Raw genomic sequence first — 25,006 nt, forward strand, 5'->3', positions numbered from 1 at the left:
AGGTCCATTCCAGCCCCTAACATCTACGAATCTATGAATTTCATTGATTTTTTTCTAAGTACTTCAAGAGCAGGCACTGCTCTACTACAGAGAAACTCATCTCAGTCAAATATTGTCTTTAATTTGGAACTCACCCCCATCCTAATCTTTAAACATATTGTGATGGGTTCTTTCCTTCGTTCCTTCCCTAATTTCTCTTGTTAGAGACAGTCAGGCAATGGCATAACACCAAGGAATAGCCCTCCCCTACCTGTTAAGTTATAAATTCAGATTGAAGGGCACAGTGCTTCTATTAAACTGGAAGTATACATGAATGGGTCTTACACACTCTGGTGAGCTGGCTGAAATCATGCACACACTATCATTATGTTAAGGCCTGGCTCCTTTTACAAAGCTTGTCATTCTGTCAAGAGTTTGAAGTGGTGTTGCCCTTTTAAGAGGGGACAGGTGAGGTTTTGTTGTAGAGGAGGTGAAACTCAGGGTTAGCAACCTGCATATTTTGGTGGAAAGTCCTCCTTTAAAATATATATCCTGTAGGCAGAGGGTTAAAGGGAAATTGACCTTTTAAGATATAGAGAGCACAGTCATCCACCTCGGAAGGCGGAGGAAACACCTTGAAAAACCTTTGTTTAATATTCAGACAAGCTGGACTTGAAAGGTTGAAAGAGAGGTGCATGTCCTTCTGCCTATGAAGAAAGCTGATTTATAGAAGCTGGACCCAAAAGCAGCAATGCAGTGACTGCAATAAGAGGAAAATAGCAGAATTTTAAAAATATACAAAAAGAGAGAAAGCAACAATTTCCCAGATTTGCACTATTCTTACTAAGGTAAGAAAGTTTCACTCAAAGAAAACCCTGAAAATGAGCTTTGTTTTAGGGATGGCATGGTTTTGAATGTGTGAACATGATGAACAGAGGGTTGTGTTATTTTCCTGTAACAGAGCCTATATTGGCAGTAGGTTTGATGAATACTGCTCCATTTCCTATTCCTTCTACTTGATCTCCATTGCTGTCTGCTTAGGAATCTGTCCACTAATCCCATTGTGGGTCATTTAACCTTTCTTTCTTATTTCTGTACCAGTCTCACTAAATTTATCCCTCAGGCTGGTCCCTTCAGATAAAGCATATCATCATTATTATTGTTGTTGTTGTTGCTAGTTAATGTTTCACTTATGCAGCACCTCATATTTTCAAAATGCCCTAGGAACACCAAACAACTATTTTTTGCAACATCCCAACAAAGTACAGTGGACCCTAACAGATGTACCAGGGTGACAAGTTTGCTGCTATTTGGGGCATGCAAGCTACACTTTTAGCAGTACCCAGTAGAAGGCTTGTTAGAAGTTTCCACATATAGGTGAAAATTTCCCCTGGTTTTACTTTTTGTATTTAGATACAGCCACTATTGTAGGGCATATAATACCATAAGTGTTTCTGGGAGGTAGTGTCTGTCATGAAATGTGCAGCCCGAGATCCCTGTTGGAAAGAAGTTGAAAAGGGGGTGTATGTGGAACGGAGAGCGGGTACTCTCATCACTCATCACCTGCACTTTCCTTCGTGCGGCATGCCCCTTTATAGCTGTGAGGTGGATCACTGTGTTGCCAGACCATCAACACCGCAGTGAGAAAGGTCTGTCAGGGTGCTGACAGGTAAGCATCCAGTCAGTGTGGGAGAAGTGGAGACTGACTGTCTAGTGTGTAATCCAGAAATGTAATTACATCTTGTGTTTTCCTACCCATATTAGCCTTATATCTGGGAGATTGGGTGTTTGGCAGCTAGAGACCATGCCACTATCGCTATACCACTAAGCAGTGAGCTTAAGTATCTCTATCCAAGCTGCGGGCATAGCTTCAACCTGAAGTGTAGGCATAGCCTCAAATACACTGATTTGCCAAACTGTCATGTCGTGCTACCTTCCTGTTGGAAATAGTATACTAAAATACTGCCTCAGACTCAGTCCGGTCTTTGTGGAAGTCAAGAAGAGATTTCCCTTCTACAGGGTTTTTTTCAGACCCCTATTATCTCACAAGCTAAATATGCCATAATACCTTCCATTTCTTTTTTCCTCTTCCCTAGCTTATTATTTTCTTTTGCTTAGCTGCAACCCCAAACACAGAGCAGAATGGCTTCATTCATATCTGCAAAGCTACCTTCTTTTTGTGGGGGCTGTTTAATGGTGCGCAACAGCTGTGTGGCACTTTGGGCAGAAAGTCTATACAGAGCGATTTAGGAAAAAGGAACTGAACAAGACATACATTTACTCTTTATTGTTGTGAACAAGATATTTCAGGCAGTTGCGAGGCACTGTGTTCTGGATAGTTATTTTTCGTCATGCATCACATTGCTTTCTTTTATATGTGGTTTATAATGATGAATAGGTGTTACAAGCAGGAGCAGTATATGCTATGGATGGTTGGAAGTATCTCAGAGGAAGGTGTTTATAGATGGTAATAAGCTGTGTAAGGATAAGCATCCCATTGATCTGCTGGATTCAAAACAGGGGCCAGCAGCCTGTGGCCTGTAAGCCAGTTCTAGCCTGTGACCATCTGGCTTGGTGTGAGGAGGTGCTGATTTGAAAGAGCCATGTGATTTAAAGTAGTGATTTAAAGGGCTATGTCGATGCAATGATTTAAAGGGGACATGTTATAGCAGCCACTTAAAACCTCCTCCTCTGTGCCCGTGCCACCAGTCCCTGCTGGTTGTTGCCATGGTTTCTGGTGGTACCTGGCAAGCAGAGGTGGACACAGAGCAGGGAGAGGATCAGAGCAGCCGAGGACCTGTAGCGGGGGGATCGGCAGCAGGTGGTGGCAGTTGGGTTGCAAGCACCATTGTTTTAAATAGCTGCTGACCCCTAATCTAGAACAACAGATTAGCTATTTTTTAAGGCATCTGTTAGCCAGTTATCATTCCTTAAAACTAAGTATCCACTTATCTTCATATTCAGGGCTGACCTAATTTTGAATGTATTCAGGATGAATACTGTAAGTCTGGTTTCTTTCAGTGTTTGCTTTGCCTTTTACCTAATTGATCTTAAATTTTGCATCTCTAGAAAATGTTGTAGTTTGTTTTTTCTGTCCAAACTCTGTCTCACTCTTTTCAGAAAGAAACGTATTTTCAGTGTTATCTCTTATTGGGTTATCCTGTAGTTAGGAAAGATATTAGTGCTAACATGTCTCTTAACTATAAAATGAAATAATAAAAGCTATCGGCCAAAAAAACCCCTTGCTTCTCACATATCATTGTGGTGATGATATCACTCTTCAGACCATTTTCTTTTCTGATTTGCCTTATCTGCCTCCCTGCATTTTCCTTTGCAGTGCTCAGCTCACTGCTAACATTTCTCTCCTCTGTTGTGTCTTTTCTGCCATAGTCTTCTTGGGATGGGAAGGGTAGGTTGCTTCTGTGTGTCAGAGGGTGAATGGGCAACTAATTGACTTCCCTAGTATCGCCCTCTCAGGCTCAACTCCCAAAGAAGAAGTGGAGACTTCCAGTGAAGTCAATAAAAGTTGGACCAAGTTGCAAATGCAGGTGAAGTTATAGCCTTGCAGTGTTAATGACATCCTTTAAGTTCATCTCCCCGACTAGCAGAACAGGCTGTGGCTGGTCTTGGAGTGTCCAGGGGAGGGGGGAAAAAGGGTTGGGGTGTTTGGGGTAAAAAGCAATTGCTCTGTCAGCCGTAATGGCAGCACAGCCTGTGTCTATCCTGCCCCTGATGGTTGAATGTGAGATGAGGGATGAATCTGGCTTTGGGGGATCTTTGTAAAAGAGCCTTCTGATCTTATTTTCACTGAGGAGTGACACCAATAACACTGTGTTTTGCTGCTTTCATAATGAGGGGTTAGGTTGCATAGAGAGTACACTGGCTGTGTTGTTCGCCAAGGGCTTAGAAAGTCTGCTTAAGAACACAGCTGGGCAATCTCTTTTGATACGCAGGCAGGATGTTCCTACCTGCTGGGCTAAATTTCAATGCACGTTAGAATAATAATTAGCAATTATAGAGCTCTTTACCTCCTCAAATAGCTTAACAAATGGTAAGTAAGCCTTACAGCAGTCCTGCAGTGTAAGTACAGTTCCATTTTTACAGACACAGGGATGTTTTGAAAGTCTAATGCTCTTAGGCTACTTGGAAAATCCCAACCTGAGTTGCTATCTTCACCCTGAGAGGCTGTCCTTCCAGATCATGCTGAAGGTGCTGGTCACTGCAGGGGGCAATATTGACCCTCCTTTGTATAGATGAAGGGAGGATCCTCCTTATCAACTTGGCGTGTTGCATCAATACTACTAGCTTCTAAAATGAAACATAATTTGGGTCTCCAAAGACACAAGAAAAGCAGAAAGGAATTTCGTCTCAAAGGCGTCTACCATAAGACCAGCATCATTCTCTTCCCTGCATCCTGAATGCAGGTTCTCAGCATTGAGAAACTGGCCCCTGCTAGGATTGGGATTTAATGTCTGGAAATACAAAATCATGTGGGACAGAGGTGTGCCAGTAGTATGTGCAATAATGTTGAGAATTTTTATTTCCATACTCTCTCTCTCTCTGCCTGTCCGTGTCTAGTAACCTTATTTGCAGAGTCATCACCTGGGGTGGCCTGCAGGATAAACAAGTCATTTTGGGAATACAAAAGACTATGATCACTCCTAGCTAACGCATTGTGAACAGGCCCAGCGGCACTCCACTCCACAGCAGCTGCAGAGCAGCCTAGTGCAACCGTAAGAAAGAAGGACATCAGTACTCATGAACTCAACCACTTCCTTACCTCATTGCTCCTTTCCTTGAAGGAACCTGAATATGCAGCCCAAAAGGCAGAGACTTAACATCAAATAGGAGTGTAATTAGACCAGAGACCATGAGCTGCCAGTGTTAACCAAGAACTGAAACAATACATGTGTTCCTAGGTGAACTGTGACAAACACATTCCAGTTCAAACGAAAGAAAACTATGGTACATTAGTTAACGTAGATAAAGACAGAAAGCACAGAACATATGATGGTGCATTATTTGTGATTGCAAGAAAGACGGCCTCAAGGCAGACAGTTAAAGAAAAGAGAAAAAAGACATGGACAAGATTATCAGTGTCCCTGCGTTAGAGAATCTCAACGCTCTTTGCCAATTAACCTGAGGTGCCCAGAGTAAGCTAAACTGGACCCAAAATAGCTAAGGTCAAATAGAGTGAGTGATCAATCCAGGAGAAGACTACAGGAGTCCTGATCATAGGTCCTCTGCTATAATCCTGAAGCTTGAAGTTATTCATTGGACTTCCCTTAATAAAACAATGAGGTATATGAGTAGATTACTGGCCTCTACAAGTTGTATTAAGTGTCCTGTGACATCACCCCGAAGTTGTTTAGTCACACAGCAAGTAGCATTAAAAGAAACCCAAAACCCTTGACACTTCCTGTAAGTGCTGTCCAAAATTAACATGGTGAAACTGCCCTCAGTAACACCAGCTTTGCACTGGAAACAGCTTTGTGACCTGTTACTAACACAGTTTTGTGATTTCTTTGCAGCGTGATCAGAGCCTTCTCTCTCGTCACATTCTGGAAACCACGGAGGTTTGAAGATGGCCGAAGCACCAAAAGAATCAACAAGTAACATTGGACTGGAGGAAATGGGCACAGAGAGGCAAGAACCCAAAAAAGGTTGGTTCATGTGACCTGGCCTATGGATAGACGTCTTCACATCTCAGTAGGGAGGGTTACGTTGAGAGTCAGGCTGGCTTCCTGCAGTCCACCCTTACAGACCCTGTATACTTGGTGAGCAAGAATTACCCAGCCCACTAGTTGCCTCATGTGGGAGGCTAATCAGTTACAGCTACTAAACAAATGATTTTTTTTATCCTAATAGGGCTTTCAGGCAAGTATTAGTCCTTTCTAACAGGCTTTGTGTTTAAAGCAATTCCTACAAGCAGAGTTAGGGCCCACTGTTGAGCTGTGCCATGTTCATGCTGAAGATGAGGAAGCAAAGCTAGCATGAAGGCCCTTAGGAATCCAGGTCTTCTCGCTCTTGGGTGAGTGCCATGACAGCTAGGCTATAGTGTCATAGGTTACCTTTTGCACTCCCTCTCTCCCTCTCTGTCAGTCCAGTGAATTTTAAATTCATTTATCCCATCTATAGGACTGACTCAACCCAGAATAAATTCTAGCTTGGCACCCAGAGGCACTCTCATTGGAAGTCAGCAACCTGGGGTGACCCCTTCCAAGAGAGGAAGGAGTTAAACCCTGGCCTCCTACTTCTAAGCAGATGATCTTCTAACCTCTAGGCAGACAAGGTTCTTTGGGTGAATGTGATATCTTTTATTAGACCGACTTAAATAGGTATTCATTCCATCCAGGAAGAGCACACACCAACTGCAGAGACTTCCTCAGCCTTATGAAGGGTTTTTAAACCCAAAAGCTTGCTAAAATTTATTCCCCGATTATTTAAGTTGGTCTAATAAAAGATATCAGATTCACCCAAAGACCCTGTTCTGCCTGTGTCCTTACACCAACATGGCTACAACCTACACCCTTCTAACCTTTAGGATTTCACATGAGAGAGGCCACCTCCACCACTTCCTCCTTCAGCTCACTTCAAAAGAAAGCAGTGCTGTCTGCCATTACATTTTGTGGGGAGCCCAGTCCTGTCTGCAAGGGTTCAGCATGCTCTGAGAATGCATACCAGATTCATCTTTCTAGGTTTTCCATGGAGCAATGCCTTGTTTCTGGAGGCCAACCAGATATGTGCTGAACTGCTCATCCCTGTCTCTGGAGTTTAGGTGTCTCCAGCTTCAAAGAACAGCTGAGTAGGGGGTTTCAGGATTGCAAATGTAGTTGCTTGAAGTCTGCCTAAACCCCCACTTTAGGCCCCCAAATCTGGCCTTAGGTGACTTTCCTCAAGGTCATACAGGAAATTTGTTGGAAAGTTTGAATGGTAGCTAGGTTGGCTGTATCCCAAGCTAGTGTCTTAATCGCTGGGCAATTCTCCTTTAAGTGCTGCTATACATAGGGTGTCTACACATGTCCCCGACTGCACAGTTGTTATTGCACAGTCATTTAGTACATGCTTTAACTAAAGCCAGTGCTAAACGATGGCACAGTAACAACCGGTACTGCTCAGTCCTGGTGCTGCATGGGTCATCTCTGACCCTACTCATTGCTACTGCGCAGTAGCAACAGCATCATGGTTCAAGCCTGCTGATGCTACATCCCCATAACAATGACCTACATCACTAGCTCATTGCTATGGCAATGTACCATCTAGTGTAGATGCACCCATACAGTAGCTAAAACCAACGTATGAAGGCCGTGGGCATTAAAGTGCTTTTCCTTCCATTGTACATTCTTTGTTCTCGCTGCTTAGCTCTACAGTTTATCTAATCCATGAAATATCCAGTCACCATGACCTCTGTGCCCTAATTCCTTGCACTGCTTATTTGATGAGGTATGCCTGTAGTAGGCAGCATTTCTGACCCTCTCCTGACGTGACATAGCTCCTCAAGAGCAAGCAGGTACTCTGTTCTGCAAAAACCTACTGAGGCCTGATCTCACTGCTAACTCTCTCTCTCTCTTTCTGTGTCCAATGTTTAGAGCAGAAGACATTTACGGTGGAAGAAGCTGTGGAAACCATCGGGTTTGGGAGGTTTCATATAGCACTTTTCCTGATTATGGGCAGCACTGGCGTAGGTTTTTACCATCTATTAACTTGATCCTAACTGTCCTGTTTTCAGTATCCTGCCTGCTGTTGTGGAATGGAAACCATGGGGTGTGTGGCATGGATTCAGATCTCACTCTCCATTGAGTTAATGGGCTCAAGGGGTGTAAATGGAGCCAGCATTTATTCTGATTCACTTTCTTGCTGGTTGTTCATTGTTTAGAAAACAGTGCAAATAAACATACAAGTACCCCTTATCATCTAGCATTAGATCCAAAGGATATGGAGTGAGACAGTACCAAATGCTGTTGTTAGCACAAGGCGCTATCATTTGAGCTGAAGGAATGGCTTCATTGGCTATGAGTAAACAGCACATTCTTGTCTCTGCTGCTGAGGCCAGCTGTGAGAGGGGGACAGGATTGTGCATGTTAAATAAGTGAAGTATCATTGTACTGGGTGGCCTAGTCTTTCAAAAATGTGTAAATAGGGTTAGGATCCAAAGTGCATAAGTGGCCCTAAGCAAGGTGATCTGCTTTTCAAAGTGTCTGAAGGACAGGAATGGTTGTCATTGTCCATGTTGAATCCACTTGGTCAGAGCCTCTTCTTCAGGGGAGGAGTCTTTCAGTCTCCACCCAGAGATGAGATATTAGGTGAGAAGACTTCCTTGTGATGCTACATTTTTCTGAGATTCTCAGGCAAGACAATAAAGATTGGGTCCTGCACACTTGGCCTTCCTTGCTTTGTAAGTGATTCTGTGATTCTATGAGAGTCCAGGACATCAGTGGCAGCTTTTGTACTCCTGCAGGGAGGACCTATAACTCCCAGTCATTATATCAGTGGAGATCAGGCATACTGCAGAGAGGCTTTGACATACTCTGTTTTCGGGGAGGGAGAAGGAGATGCTGGTCCCCCATTACCTCCATTCTCCCTGAATGATTTTCCAGATTGTCCAGTTATCCAAATGAATGGCCTTGACATACCAGAGCACCTGGGTTCCAGCCCTAGCCTGACTGGACTTTCTCACCCAACACATAAGAAACATTGCTCTTTTGCTGAGGTTGCTTAACGTGTATATTTGTTCCTGAAGGTGGCTGAAGCCATGGAGATCATGCTAATAGCTGTTGTTTCTCCACTCATCCGCTGTGAGTGGCAGCTTCAAAACTGGCAGGTGGCTTTAGTAACAACGGTGAGTGGCTCACATCATCCCCCTTTAGCCTGTCGTCTTTGTTACCATTGTTGGGGTATGGTTGTTGGTTTAGTTTTATTGCACCCTTTACAAGAGCAGGGACAGCTCAGCTGCAATGGGAGTGAGGGCCATATAAGTAGAGACCTACTCAAAGTGCAACTGCATGGATTTTGCGGAAATTGCAAAATTGGGCAATCTCTGAGAAATCCATAGAACCCCTCCCCCAACAACCAAGAACCCCAAACGAACAAAAATAACTTACTAAAAACAAAATGCTGGCTCCTCAGTGGGAGCCAGCAGTCCTCCCAGCCACACAGCCCACCAGGGGAAAGAGAGGAGGGCAGGGGGCTGCTGGCACACAGGCAGGCAGCGCCACTGGGGCCTCTTGGCCAGTCAGAGGCATGGGGGAGGGCACTATGATAAGCCCTCAAAAATGGCAGTCAGCCCTGCGATCTGCCCATGAAATCAGCGGCCTGCCTCCTTGAGTTGGTTAGACCCTTACATATAAGCACCTAGATAGAAAACCAGCACCCAGTTTTTATATATTTACTTATAGATGCTTTGAAGGCTCATCTTTGCATTCTCTGAATATGCCATAGACATTAATGAATTCATGGCAGGTCTTCATAATACAATGCAGGGTTGAGCAGAGACACCTCAGCTAGCTCTAAATGAGCCAGCTCGGGTACCAGAAGTGCTGGTGACCTGCAGTGGTCCATCAGGGGTTTACTAGCCCTGCTGAGAAGTGGAATATATTATCCTGGGCAAAACGCCATGCTAGTGTGACTATGTTGCTTCTGTACCCAAGCTAGCTTGTGTGTTTCTACACAGCACTGCACTGCACAGTGCAAATGCATTCTCTGTCCCCTAGCAGCCCTTTGAGGGAAGGAATTGTTATTACTCACCAGAAAAAAATGAGTGACTTGCCCTGGGTCACAGTGAAAACTTGTGACAGAGCTAAGGTTAGAAACCAGATCTTCTGAGTCCAGTTACTCCATCCCAAGCCATCTTCTTTCCAAAGGCTTGGTATCATTCATCAGGAGGATCAGGACTGAAATAGGGAGGCTGCCAGTTTGGATGAAGGCACCTGATAAAAACTGTGCATGCTGACTTTGTGTCTCACTCAGGTCACTTTTGTTAGTGCCTCTATTTCAGAAGCAACCACAAATTTAAGAGCAGTGCAGCAAATAAGTTTGAGGTATGGGAACCCCCAGCTAATTATCTATGCATTGTTTTGCTGCCTCACAGATGGTGTTTTTTGGCTATATGATATTCAGTATACTCCTTGGATTGCTGGCTGACAGGTACGGTCGCTGGAAGGTGAGTGAGTGTTCTCAAACTTTCCATTTTACTTGCTGTTAAGTGTTCAAGCCAATCTCACAGAAAAACTGTAACTATAAGATTGGCTTTTATGTGATTCCTGAGATGTGCCATACTCTTTACAGGCATAACCCAAACAATCCTCGCAATGTCCCTGTTGTTATTTCTGCATACCCTTGCCCAAGGACACAAAGTGACTCACAGGCAGGACTGGAATGCAATCTGGGGAGATTTTTCAAACATGGGCCCCTAGTTATGCCTCCAAAAACATAGAACATGGTGAGCACCAATAGAGGATTTGCAAATTATTAAGAAGTTACTACCCTACTTCTGTACCCCATGTATTTCCAGTATTAGACATGTTTCCAGGAGACTGGTCCCTTTCAAGATGGGAAACCAGGCTCCATGAACGTAGACACCGGTGACAGAGAATCTAGACTGTAGTTGAGTAGTGGGAGGCTGAAGCATTTAAAAATGAACAAGGTAACATTAATATCAGTTGGATGCAAAGCTGTGGATCTTTGGCCCTTTCTGTCTCCCCTTCAGCTTGCTCTAAAACCCAAAGATTTGTAGCATGAGTTTGCACTGTGGTAGCTGTATGCCCAGTCAGAGACACTCCTGAGCATGCCCTGCCCACCCATTCCTGTTCCAAACCTAGAAATGTGCTTGTAAGGCCACTCCAAGTTAACCCAATGGTCGCTTACAAGCACTCCAGAGACCGAGATCTCCAAGTAGCCTTAGGGCAGGAGTGGGCAAAATGCGGCTCGCGGGCCAGATGCAGCCCGCCAGGCCATTCTATCCGGTCCACGGGGCCCCTAAAAATTTAGAAAATTAGTATTTATCTGCCCCTGGCTCCCTGTCATGCTGCCCTCAGTGGCTTGCCAGAACTCAGTAAGTGGCCCTCCACCCGAAATAATTGCCCGGTCCTGCCTTAGGGGGCTACTTCTGATGGATGCCTTTCCAGGTTTGAAATTGGTGGACAGGAAGAGTTGAGTTGGGTCTGTTTGGAAGCATCTCTGCCAGGAGACATGCTGGAACTATGGTATAGACCAAGGCTGCCAACCCATGACACATGCCAAAAGTTGTACGTGCCAGTCTGGGGAGGGAAGATGCAGCATATCAGCAGATGTATTGGTCAGGACGCAGAAAGCAGAGGAGACTATTAGGCTGGGCACAGGTGTGGGAGCAGAAGGGAGAGCAGCAGATAGGGCAGGGGAAGGGGATCAGAGTGGCACTTGGGAAGGGTGCGCAGGTAATTTGTGACACATCTGCCAAAAAAAGGCTGGCCCCTACTGGTGCAGACCCATTGAGACATCGGCTGGCTTTGGATCAGGTGCTTTAAGAAGCCAGCTTGGCAGAATGAGACTATGGAACTTTTTGTGCCAGCTCAACTGGAGGTGGTGCTCACCAAGCAGAAGTGTTTGCCCACCGCTGTTCATTTCAGCAGACTCCCAGACACCTGCACTTGGAACATTTGAATGGGGTCAGCTGATTTCTGCTTTACTAACAAGCACCTGCTTAAAGTGCTCTCTTGAACAGGACGATATCCTGAATTGGAGCTTAATTTTTTTTCCATTCTGACCTCTCCCTTTCAGATTCTGCTGATCTCTTTCCTGTGGGGGGCCTATTTCTCCTTGCTGACATCATTTTCTCCATCCTACATCTGGTTTGTTTTCCTCCGGGCCATGGTGGGATGTGGCGTGTCAGGCCATGCACAAGGGTAAAGTTGTACTTCAAGTATTATGGCACTCGTGGCAGCAATAAGTATATAAAAATCAAGAACACCTGATATGAGGAAAAGGTTGTCTGAATGCTACCTATGTCTTACTTGACTGGTTAAGTGTCATTTATTAAGTAGATAATCTGTTTTGAAATTGTGTGCATGTTTGTATGTGTAGGGATGGGGAGGGCAGGAGAAGGGATAGGTGGTGAGGAAAGCAGCAAAAAAAAAATTGGGGGGTCAAAATGCTTATCTTATTGAAATTTTCCAATTGGTGTGACTGATAAGCAAATTAATTTCACTATCATGAAACTCAAAGGAGAAACAATCTGTAAGAGATGTTAACTCATAGTATCCAGACTATGAATTACTTTGAAATGACTTTGTTAGTCTGTTAAAAATAGCATAACTCTTTTAAAGTACAGGTTTCCCTTGTCAACCACTGGGGTTAGGTTCCTGGAAGTTTCCATGTTTGGCAAAACCATGGTTGGCAAGACAAAAGGCTTATGGGAAAAACAGCAGGTGGCAGGCTGATGTGCAACCACAGAAAATCATGGTTACTCAAAACTGTATACCGTGGTAGCCAAAATGGTATATAGACTATTAAGCATGGATACTCAAAACCGTGGTTGGCAAACCTGTGGATGGCAAGAGAAACCTGTATATTGTTCTGTAGGGTAAGAGGTCAGACCATGGTAGCCTGTGACTCGTTCAGGATAAAATTTCATAGGTCTGAGGAACCATTAGATCTTCTAGACTTATGTCCAGATTACCATCTTTTCTCAGATATAACACACATCTTTTTCTCCAAAGTCAGCCCTTCAACAGTGGAGTGCATGTCTTAAGTGGGAAAGCTCGTGGTGAAAGGGGTAGGGGTGGGGTTGGAAAAGAAGCCTGCCTGGAGACACTACATGCCATAGCTTGGACTGAGGCATCAAGTGAGCTGCAATAGTATCTTGATGAGGCTAGTGATGCAGAAACGACACTTTATTTATAGGAACTTATATAGAGAACTGCTTATAGTGTAGAACTAAACATTTTGCTACTGCCCTTGAATGTGTCTAGGGCCTAACTTTATGTGATACAGAGTAAGCTGACTAGAAACATAGAGTATCCAGGAAGTGTGGCAAGCCAAGAGGCAATCTGAATGAAGCAGCTGGCACCAAGAACTTCCTAGTGCCACACTTCCTGGACACTCTGTGTTCCCAGTTGTCAGGCAGTTGGCCATGACTTTGAAAAAAAAGTTTTTTTCTACATTCTGCCTTCCACAAAAATAAAAGACTTTTGGTTGGGAGGGAGGGGAAGTGGGGGGAAGAGGAAGGAAGAGGAAGGGACATGTTATATTATGTGAGAAAATATTATAATGTATCACATAGCATTACACTTGGTTTCCCACATACTGATCCCTATATACAGTCAAGGTGGAGGAAAGGGAACTCAACAGGGAGACAATCAGCAAGAGGCCTCTTAAATGGGGGAGGAATGAACAGGAAATAAAGGAAAATTCCCATGTTGTCTTGAAGGTAATACTTCACAATTTCATTGAACCTTGCCAATCTGACCAGAGGTTTATATAACAATTCCCCCCAAAATTATGCAATCTAGAAAAAAATGGGACCAATGCTTTACATTGCATATTAATGAGTGCATTAGTAAGTTTACAGACAAAGTTCTTTGGTAAATCTCATATCCTTTCTTAGACCAACTCAAATAGTTAGTAAGTGTATGTTTTATTAAGGACATATATAAATGGCTATTGGCTATTGAAAGGCTACTCAAATGTAAAAAACAAACTTCGCACTATGGTTTAAATAATGAATGATTGCTTTAGTAACATACACAATTTCCACTGAAATGTAAATTGAGTGCAAATTGAGGAACTTCACTGTTACATGTTTACTGACAGTGAAATCTAAAATTGATTGAGCTGGCACCTTATTTGTATATAGATTGTCATTCTCTTTGTGTGTGTGTATGTGTCTATGTTTCAGGCTTATCATAAAAACTGAATTTTTGCCTACAAAATACAGAGGATATATGTTGCCCTTATCTCAGGTAAGCTTAGGTATGTTACTAAAGCTCCTAGACCAGAATCCCAGGAGATTTTGTGTCCAAAAATTCTGGAACTAAAATCTCAGCCTATTTTAATGAGTTCCAGAATATCTGAATATGTATTGTACACAGTGTTTATTCTGAATTATTAAACACATATATTTGGGTGTGAGTGTATATTTGTGTGCAGAAGAGAAGCAATTTCTTTTCTAACAATTGGATGCTCCATACATTGCACTGAGACATTGATTGATAGCTGACATCCAACCTTTTGCTTACAATGTTGATACATGTGTTGCCTACTTCAGGAAGGCTGACATTGACAGGCTGTCAGTCAGGAGTGAGGGTCAACAGCTGAATCAGTTTCCTTGATAAGACTATATGCACGGCAGCTAAGAATTGCAGAAAGAATAAATTCAATGTCATGGTACACCTAGGGAGACTGGACTCCCAGTTTGGAACTATCAGCACTAAACTGGGGGCTGGTCCAGAGTGGTTTAATTATGCTCCAGCTTTTTATATATTTGAAAACCAGAATTCTAAACACATCTCAGATTATAAGTGATGAATGACGTGGTCTCACACTAGTCTTCTATGTATACTAGGCTTTAGTGTACATATAAAATTAGTGCAAAGCGACTAATATTCGCTTCGGATTCAGGTTCAGCCAATTCGGGGGACAGTGATTCAATTTGGTGATTCGAATCACTGTCTCCATTTGATTCGGCTGAATCAGCCAGGCCCATTCCCCACCACTCTCCCAGCCCGGCACTGGCTGCCCCAGCTCCTGGCACTTGGAAAAAAAAAAAAAGCCCCAGTTCAGAGGCTGCTGCTGGGCAGGGGGCAATCCCTGCTGCCCCTTACTTCCCCTGCATGGGGGCCTCTGCACAAGCCCCCTGATGCCTCTGTGCTTCCCCAGCCCCCCTCAAACAGGTGCCCCGCATGGGCCAGCTCCGGCCCTTTAAGAAAAAAATTAAAACCCAAAAAACCCCAGGACTCACCGCTCCTGGTGGCGGGGGGTGATCTCCGCTGCCCCCCCGTGCCCTGCACCATATAAGGGGCTCTGCACAAGCCCCCAAAGCCCCAAGGCCACTGCAGGAGCAGTGAGTCAACCAAAGATTCGGAGAGCTTTGAATCGATTCGGATCTTTTAATTGGTTCCCTGATTCCATTCGGATTTCGAGATCAGCCACCAAATTGGGCCGAATCTCCTTTGAATCGGATCACCACCCGAAGCTCTGCACAGCCCTAATGTACACATCAAAAATTGTTCAAAAGGAGCTTAAACAGGGAAATTCTCAAAGAACTGAGAGTCAGGAGTGTGCAGTTTAATACTTCCAGGTTAGGATTGGAATAATTGTTACGGCTTAACAGGAGCAGAGTAAGACTAGAGCTCCTTGAATTATTTGTGAATATTTTATTAAATGGGTTTAAGGCCTTTCCATGTGGAAATTATCTGTAAAGCGTTCATGGTGCTTCTGCATTTCTCTGATTTTTCTACCAATAGTTTACATAGACAAATGTTGGCCTCTGCCTTGCCCATGGGTTTGGTGCCAATGATTATCATGTGATTCTCTACTTGACCCACAGGAGTGATCATTGTTTCTCTTGTCGTTTTTGGATTACCTAAAATTTCTAAACAAGAGCTATTCTTTACTTTTGCTTGCAGATTACCCAATAACAGGGTACGGCCTTCACAACTTGGCTTGCTATTTGTCGCTATTTCGATCTTGGCTGAATAGGCTTCCAAATATAGGGCCAGATTCTTCCTTGATGTAAATTGGCATTGATTTTCATGGAGCCAGACCAATGTACAGCAGTGGAAATCTGGCCAGTTTGCACAGGTGTTCATGACTGAATTGTCTACTGCTATAGACATTCATATGAGAAAAAGTTTGTTTATATTAATGTTTGAGAGTGAGCCAGTATAAAGGCTCATGAATAGCAGCATCAAGGGACTTTATTTTGCAATAATAACCACCCGTGTGTTATCTATATTCATGCAGATCAGAGTTTGAGCCATATCACTCCCAGAATATGAATCTATAGTGGGAGAAGACTGCTCAGACTAAAAGAGAGCACAGAAGGTTGAAATAGACCTGCCACCCTAATTACTTCCTTTCTCCTAACCTATGGCTTTCTCTTTGAAAGGTGTTTTGGTTGGCAGGTTCCCTATTAATTATTGGATTGGCATCAGTGGTTAACCCAACCATAGGCTGGCGCTGGCTGATCAGAATTGCCTCTATTCCTGGTGTTGTTCTTATCCTTGTGTTTAAGGTAAGGAAAAACTCTTCTGCCATTCACCCAAAAGAACACAATAGGTCCAGAAGCTTTAAGTACACTCAGCCAACTAATAGGTCCTGTTAGGTCCAAAATCTCCGAAGTTGGCTAATCTAATCTCTAATGTTGGCTAAGTGTACTTAGAGATTCTGGGCAATAGGTCCAGAATCTCTAAGTACGCTTAGCCAGCATTAAGGTCCTGTTAGCTTGACCTTACCCTTGCCCCTCTCACCACCAGAACCCAAACAAATCCTTGTATGGGGATAGGCTTGAAAAGACCTAGGTCCTTTGTACAGTGCTAGATTTGTCACCAGGAAGGTATTGCCCCCTCAAGGAATCACCTTCTTGCAGATTGACTGCTTCTCTGGCATCATTCTGCCCCACAGCAGCATCCCACGATCAAAACATACCAGTCTCTTGGATTCATATAATGTCTTCTACCATTTATAATGAGAATTAGGGAGGGCATATATACACATACATGAGAATAGAGTGGGTGGAATCTTTCAGGGATCCACAGGAATTAAGATCTTTCTGCAGTTCAAACCCTAGGAAAACTAAAAATCCATTGCTGTGAGCCCTGTTCACATCTCTCTCTTCTGAAGGAATAATTCACAAGAAAAAGCATACCAAACAAAATCAGCTTTTTGCCAGATTGAAGTCGCATCATATTCATTATTTAACTATATAAAATGGTATGTCTCAATCAGGGGAACATTTGATGTCTATGGCTGTTCGTGAACAGTTCTGTATTTATACCATTATTTGAGTGGTACTGATGCTCTTTGATTGGTTAAATAAATAAGAAGGAATTTAAAATTCAGGTTCCTGATCAAATGAGTATATATGTACATCTGAGATGACTATGTATTCATTCAAATATAAATCATAATTTTTGTAAATACCGTGGGTCTTTGAAATTTAACTGAAAATTGTGTAATTCAAGCTAGACACCATGGGTTTTTTTAGTGGTAATACCATAAAAGAGGCAGAAGCACAGTGAATTACATTCTTTAAAAAGTTCAAAAAATGTTTTTTGAATGTCTACCCAATTTTGCTCTTTATTCCAATAATATACCTATTTTGTGGTGCATTTGAGGGGTGAAACCAATGCCTCCTAGTTTTGCCTGTTCCATGATTTTAGTGCAGAATCTATTTGAAGCTTGAGAAATTTCTGTGAAGATGGTAGTGGCTTGTTAATAGTCCCATGTTAAAAATGTAATGAGGTTGAAGTATTGTTGTAGCTATGATGGTTCAAGAAATGTACAAAAGGTAAGGGTGTTTTGTCATATCTTTTATTGGACCAACTGAATAGTTGGAAGAGATGTTGGACAAGCTTTTGGGCACTAAGTACCCATCTTCAAATACGAGAAAGAAGCAGATACAGGCTGAACTTAACAAAGACAACAAAGATTTGGGTTCCACTGTGCTCAGTTACACGGAGTTAAAAACAGACCATTTCCTCTGTATCTGCCTCTTTTTCAGATCTGGAGAAAAGCACTTCATATGCACAAGCTTGTGCAAAATCTCTCCCCACTATACAGTTGATCCAATAAAAGATACCAAAAAAAGGTTTTAGTTCCCATCTTAAAATGTTAGAATCAAGTTACATTTTTCATTAATACTATTATATAAGCATTTTGTCTGGTTTTAAAATATGTCTTTTCTTTTTGTTTATTGAATGCCCTAGACTAGTTGTGGATTGGTGCTCGCTTTCTCTCTCCATTCTGCGAGAACACTTTGCAGATGTACAAGGAATTATTTCTATCCAAAGTCCTTACATAGCCCTATTAATGTACTGGGCCAAGTTCTCAGTTTGAGTAGATCAGTATTGCTTCCCTGAATGATGCTATACCTATTATAGTATCCTACTGTAATGTTTTGCTGTAGGAGAAGAGTGCTTTATATCCAGAACCTTGTCAACTTCTTCTGCCAACTGTATGGTTGGTTCAATAAAAGATATCACAAATAAAAACCCTTGACTTTGCCACATGTATTTATAACCACTTAGCATCTAGCTTGATGTTAACAAATGTACATTCTCAGCAAAGTGGAAAACTGAACCTTGTTGCTCAGTATTGATCTCAACCAGGGTGGCGGGCTATTTGGGGTGCTGCTAGAGCCTTTGAAGGGTGCCACAAGGTGTGAGGCAGGCAAGGTTCTTTGGGTAGATGAGATATCTTTTACTAGACCAACTGAGTAGTTGGAAAAAAGTTATTTGCAAGGTTTCAAGGACAATCATCCTTCTACAGGCATAGAGAGTCTCTGATTGCACCTGAAAGCTTGCAAAGAACTTCTTTCCAACTTCTTAGTTGGTCTAATAAAAGATATCACATCTACCCAAAGAACCTTGCCTGCCTATGTCCTTAGACCAACATGGTTACAACCAAAAACGCAGCAACAAGGTGTGAGGAGATAAGTGAAGTGTAATGAGACAAACCGAAAAGCCAGGGTACCTGGATGATGCCCCACCCCTACTGCCCAGCTCCTATTCAGAGAGGTAAGAACTGTAATATATAAATTAGTTTTTGAAATGAAATGACACATAATTCAAGTTATAGAGGGGTGCCTCAAGTCCAGTGAGGGGTGCCCCGAGTTCAAAAAGTTTGAGAACCAGTGCTGTAGATCTTCAATTACTGAAAGAAAAGAAAAAGGAAAATCCAGTCCCTAGTGGGCTGAGTTTACTTCCCATAGGTTCAAGATATGAAACATATAAAACCTCTTCCTAACCAGCCTGTATTTGCAGTTCATTCCAGAATCTGCCCGGTTCAACGTATCCACTGGAAATAACAAAGCGGCCATTGAAACATTACAGCGGATTGCCAGGATTAACCGCTCAGTAATGCCTGAAGGGATCTTGGTGGAGTCTGTTAATGTAAGAGATAAAACATCTCCTATTATGTTGTTGGTTAGATGGGGCCAAGGAGATAGAATTATCCAGATTTTAGGGGACAGGTCTAGATTGCTAAACTTCTGCTTTTATTCTGAGCTTTTCTGCTGTTTTGGGTTTCATTCCAGTGGAGTATTGAATAGTATGAGGCGGAAGACAGTGTTTCTGTTGGAGGTGATAATCTAGGCTACTTTACTTGAAAGGACTTATTTTTTACAGTCACCTTCTTCATTCAAATTAACAGAGTGTTGGGAAACAGTTTGCTATTGTGTCCATGAAAAAAAAAAAAGCATTCAGGAGAGAGCACTCTTGAGTTTACCCATTGACATCCCAAGACTTTTCCTACAGGCTGACAGATCTGAAAGCAGGGATCTCACAACTACCCTCTCCTTGAAGAGTGGTTTTTTAAGAGGCTGTTTTCCTCAAAGGGACTTTCTAGGGTACAGAAATAACCAATACCTTCCTGCAAAAATGTAGTGTTTAAGTGAATGCAGAGGGTGCATCCAGACAAGTGCTCACCTGCGGTTTGCGGCACCTCAAACTGCAAACGGGCACATGCAATTTGCAGCGCGGCATCAACATTTAATACCAGGAGCTCCAGGTATCAAAAAAACTGCCAAAAAAGCAGCATGGTACATGCTTCAGGAATATGCACAAGCACACATGAAGGCTTAGCCCTTTAGGGAGATGCTTTGGCTGCTGACCAGAGTGTCTCCCTTCCTTTAGGTGTCTCTCAGCTCCTCCAGTGTGATGGGAGCTGGGAGGAGTGGGGAAACAGGAGTTTCCCCAAAGAAGGACAATTTGCCCCACACCAAACTGCATGTGCAGGGGTGTATATAGTGGCAAAAAGTAATGGCACAAGTTTGTGCCACTATTTTTTTCCCCTCTGCAAGTGCACACCCCTGCATGTGGGGAAGTACTTGGGGAATCAGTATCTCATCTCAGGGAGAGACCATGGCTCCAGGAAATAATTCCGGACATTTCCAAAGATTGGGCTTTACCTTGGATCTGAGGAACCTGTAGATTGTTGTCCTGAATCAATGATTATCAGCATCACCTCTGGTATTTGTGAGGTTCCCCGTGCAGCCACAGGGTAGCAGCAATTCTAGAGGACATATTTCTACATGGGGAGCTGAAAAATGTCCTACTCCCCTTGCAGCCTCAGCTCTCACTTGTGAGTTGGATACCCAACTTCCTCTTGTCAGTGAACTGACAGATTTGTACCGGGAGATTCAAATAAGACAATCCAGTGTCAGGGTTAGCCTGAGCTTAGCATGGCTTTGCATATTTTGGGGGTTTATATGAATTACCAAATGGTTCAGAGCAACATAGGCAGATCAAGAGTGAAAAGTACTCATAAACTCATTGGAAATGAGGGAAGTCGGTTCAGTTCCAGCACAACTACGTGTAAGTCACAACCAGCAACTTGAGGGAGTGGAGCACATAGAAGCCTGCTCTTTACTGATTACAATCAGTCCAGACCTGCTTGTCAGAAGCAGAGCTGCCATAGTGGTCTGGTTGAGGAAGACACAAATCCAAGTGGCCAAAGCCTGTCCTCAGAAATCATCACCCACTTCTTTGAGGTCTCTTGTAGGCACGTCTGCTCTTTATCAAGCCCTATAGGCACTTAGATCTGGGACAGAAATTACATAAATTGGTTTGAGCTCAGTCAGTTAAGTCTGCTACTACTTTCGACTAGGTTTATCTCAAACTGGTTTTGGCCATTTTGAAACTGGTTTATGTGCACTGAACTTCTGTTCTGTTACAGGTTTCAACCAGTTTCTGATCACTTAAACTGGTTTGCGTAATGTTTGTGCCTAGCCCTATTGTTGTCCTGGCATTTCATGTGAAGTGGTACTGTTGTAGAGGCAAACAATTAGATTTAACCAGAGAGGCCTTCCTTGTGAGCTTAGTTGAATTTCTGTCATAAAATCTTACTGGCTTTGTGACAGCTTTTGTTAAACTTATGCACAAAGCCATGTTAAACCAAGAAAGAAAATTAACTTGAAATATCCATGTGAATTCATCTCCCTGTGGATTCTTTGAGGGTTAACTGTCCCTTGTCAATTTTGGGTCAGCAAGAATCTCACCCTAGACAAACCAATCCCATAGCTGTTATTGTTAATCTTCCCTTTTATAGCTGTTAGGTCAGATTTTGACACCTGGTAGGTACCATAATCCACAAGCAAATGTCCAGCTTCAGACTTATGACTCTGTGTCTTTTAATGTCATTTCATATCTTGTTACACAAAAGGAACAATGCAAGTGTCAATTAAGACAGCATTAGGTCAAGTAGAAACAAATGAGTATTCACCTAACGTCTTCTAAAATAGCCGGTGATTCATCCAGTATTTCTATGAGAGCGGAGCCCTGTGCATGTGGCAGCAGGGCTGCACAGGATGGTGGCTTTATTCCCCACCCTCCCCACAAAAACTTAGATACAGATCCTCTCCATGTTCTTCTCTTCTGGCTTCTCTTCAGTCTCCATGGTCTTTGAGGTGTGGTAGTGTGTTTATGTATCTACCTTATGCTTCTGCAAACCTGATAAAATCATAGTAACAGGCCGCATCTACACAAGATGCTGACTGTGCAGTTGTTACTGCTCAATCATTTAGTACTTTTACACACAAGTACTGAATGACTGTGCAGTAATCAGCATTACTGTGTGGTAGCATCCCCAATGGCTTTTTGGTGATGCTGACTGCACAGTAGCTTGTTACTACTGCACAGTAGTGTCGCATCACACTTTGTGCCATGCGATGCTACTGTACAATAGTAATGAGCTACTACACAGCCAGTGTCTTGTGTAGATGCAGCCACAGGGTGGGAAGGGCCTCTAGGATTATCTAGAACAGCAGTTGGCAACCTTTTTGGGCTGTGGACCCAGTCACTCCCGCTTTTCCCTGGGATGGCACAGAGAAAGCACCTGCAGCTGGTGCTTTTTCCTGTCCAGTTAGGGAAAACAACCACTGCTGAAAACCCCCAGTTGTCAAGTGCTGCCAAAGCCTCACATCTGTGGGCTGGATCAAATGGCTCTGCAAGCTGAATCTCACCCATGAGCTGTAGGTTGTCAATGCCTGATCTAGAGTGTTTTATGGTGTAGACATACAGGCTGCCTATAGACATGCTTAGGGAGGGTCATTTTAATTAAAGTGGTTACCAGCAAGCTGATCTGATTAAAACACCTTATCCTTATGTGTATTAAGCCTCCATGTGTTTAAAAGTGGCTGTGGGACCTGATTAATTGAGTCTGCCCTGATGTGTTCTAATTACAACACGAACCAGCATGTGTATAAGCAGCCATATTGTTATATCAGAAGCACAATCCATCTGTGGAACACCTTTTTTTAAGCTTTTGCTGCTTCTTAAATAATTTACAGGAAAGAAGAGGTAGATTCAAAGACCTGATGCACCCCAAATACTTGCGAACCACCTTGCAAATATGGATCATCTGGTAAACATATTTTATTTCTTACCAGTTAATTCTTTCATTTCAGCATCTACACAGCCCTTGTTAAAACCTGCCTCTTGACCCTAGTGAGAGGTGGATGAGGCTCTAAGAGACTTGAGGTGATATTCAATGTAGCTGGAATAGGAGAAGTCTGAATTGGTTTTACTCTTGCTTTTACACACTTGGTTTTCACAGTGCTGCACCAGCTGCCTCTGTAGCATGGCCAAAGAACCAGTGAAATAGGTTTCAAACAGAATGTAATTGGTCGTATATTAGCTATGTAGGTATTAGCCAACTTCATTGTCTTGGGAAAATTAAAATCAATAGAAAATGAATTTGATACGAAGTCTCATAAGTAGCCCTCATGCACATAAATATATATTTTATGGCGCCACTGTAGAATTGTAACACACTGATAATATGTGTGGGGGGAGCTCCATGTCCAGAATCTTGCTTTGTCAATCCTTGAATTTTTTCATAATTTTTGTGTAATATGTTTTTTTCCCCTTTCCTTCCTGCTTGCCATGTATATAAATTGTGCTACGTGCTAGGGAACCTTCACATCTTCTGTGTTCTTAGTATTTATTCTCTCTGCATTCAGCATACAGCTTGTTGAATAGTTTTAAATTCTGAAACATGCTTCTTCAACTGCCAGGGAAAAGAAATATATAACTCCTTAGCCTGCTTATGATTAGGAGCGAGCTGAATTACTTGGTAATGTTGCGATGAGGCTGCCAGCATCATTAATGCCGTGATTTTGACAGAGAGCCAGGATGCTACGTGAGCTTCCCTTTACAGTGTTAAAATTTGATTTTAAGAGTCACCACACAGAATGGTGAATGAGGCACTGATGTTCCTACACATTGCCAGTAACAGCTCCAGGGTTTGGTTTGGTTTAAAATATTCACTGTTTGTAGCTCCCCTATCTCCCCCGGCAGAGAAATGGACATTTAAAAAATGTTTCAGCAAAAACATATAGTGGTGCATACTTTTGGCAGCTGCTCTCCCAATCCATATATTATAATGTAGGTCTCAAACAGTTTGCAAATGTTATAAGGTGGGTAAAAGAGTGCTTGTGATGATTTCCAGACACCTCTGGTATAGAACACAGTCTCTATTTACTGGTGTACAGCAATACATCCCAGTTTAAAAGAAGACGGGGTGGGAGTGGGGATAAATTTTCTTCAATTGCAGTTGCACAGGGAATGGTGCAGAGCTGAATGCAGTTTCACAGACTGGCATTTGGCAAGGCATTGGGGTTAACCATCCTAGTCATAGAAGAAGTGCCACGGGATCTTTAATGGCTCCAAGGAATTGGGCTCTTGATTCTGCATTTTAAACAAACACTTGCAAACTGCAAGACTTGTGTAAAAGCTCACATCGAAGGATGTTACACGGCCCAGTGCTGCTGTGCTCATTTGAGTATCACATTATTCTCTGGGCCAACCATGAAAGAAGGTCATATCCAATGGGCAAAGTGCACCCCTATACAAAGGGCCAGAACAAGTACTGCATAAGCTGGCCCACTGAAGCCATCTTACCTAAGCCCTCAAACCAGTGTAGGTGGTGCACAAACCTTAGCTCAGCTTTTCCTGCACTAAAATGAATTCCATCCCTGGGATAGAGGTTTCTGCCCATTTTACAAATAGGAAACTTGAGAAACATGGAGATAATGGTTACTTATAGAGTGCAGACTCTTCAGATTGGGAACTGGGGACCAGATCCAAGAGGTTAGATCTGAGTGCTCTGATGCACTACCTCAGTACTACTTATAGTAGTAGTAAAAAGATCAGTGAAGTTAAGAGATGACCGTCATTGAATGACATGCAAAGAATCATGGGCAGAACCAGTGGGAGGTGCAGGAGACGGGAGCTGTAGCCACACCCCACTTTGGCTGCATGGAGCTGGCACAGCAAGCTTTCTGTGCTCAGGGGCTCATCAGCATGGCTGCCAGAACTCATGTTGTCATGGCTCTGGAAACCAGAAAACTGGGCCACCACTTGTCCCTTGCCCATTCCTGAATTCAGTGATAGGGGAAAAGGGGGAGATGAGTCGCAACATCATTCACCCCCCAGGGTTGTAGAATAGTGGCAACGTGGGTTCCAGTAGTAGGTGTCAGCTGATGAGCCAGCTGATGAGAGGTCCCCTGTGTGAGTCATAATGCCAAAGTTGGGGGCGGGGGCGGGTTGCAGTTGTGTCCCCTCCCTGCCAGCTGCCTGGATTTTCCCCTGAATCTTGTAGGTGCAACTGTGTAATGTGCAATGGGTTTGAGTTACACTTGGACTCCTGGGGGGCGGGGGGGGGGGAGGTTTGCAGCAGTGGCAGGCAGCTGAAAGCTGGAAGGAGCCACTGCTGCCTGAATTGCTTAGAAAGGCATGGAGTGGGCCAGGGCTCTTGTCTCTTATGGAGGGGCATTTGGGGGGCTCTTATCTCTTATGGTGGGGCTCTCATTTCTTATGGGGAGCTCAGTACTCCC

General features: G+C 43.2%; 1 protein-coding gene across 1 annotated transcript in view; it reads left to right on the forward strand.

The window, feature by feature from the left end:
• The first annotated feature begins 550 nt into the window (after positions 1-550).
• SVOPL (SVOP like) overlaps positions 551-25,006 on the forward strand; it is a 34,944-nt gene continuing 10,488 nt past the window's right edge. Inside the window, exons 1-10 of the mRNA XM_090041098.1 lie at positions 551-827; positions 5,511-5,642; positions 7,569-7,660; positions 8,720-8,818; positions 10,067-10,138; positions 11,734-11,858; positions 13,850-13,913; positions 16,061-16,186; positions 18,936-19,064; positions 22,460-22,533. Coding sequence (XP_089897224.1) covers positions 5,564-5,642; positions 7,569-7,660; positions 8,720-8,818; positions 10,067-10,138; positions 11,734-11,858; positions 13,850-13,913; positions 16,061-16,186; positions 18,936-19,064; positions 22,460-22,533 — 860 coding nt within the window. The 5' untranslated portion in view covers positions 551-827; positions 5,511-5,563. The remainder of the gene's footprint in view (positions 828-5,510; positions 5,643-7,568; positions 7,661-8,719; positions 8,819-10,066; positions 10,139-11,733; positions 11,859-13,849; positions 13,914-16,060; positions 16,187-18,935; positions 19,065-22,459; positions 22,534-25,006) is intronic.

Source organism: Crocodylus siamensis, chromosome 4 (assembly GCF_052110815.1).
Source record: "Crocodylus siamensis isolate JL-2025a chromosome 4, ASM5211081v1, whole genome shotgun sequence".
Taxonomy (NCBI): Eukaryota; Metazoa; Chordata; order Crocodylia; family Crocodylidae; genus Crocodylus; species Crocodylus siamensis.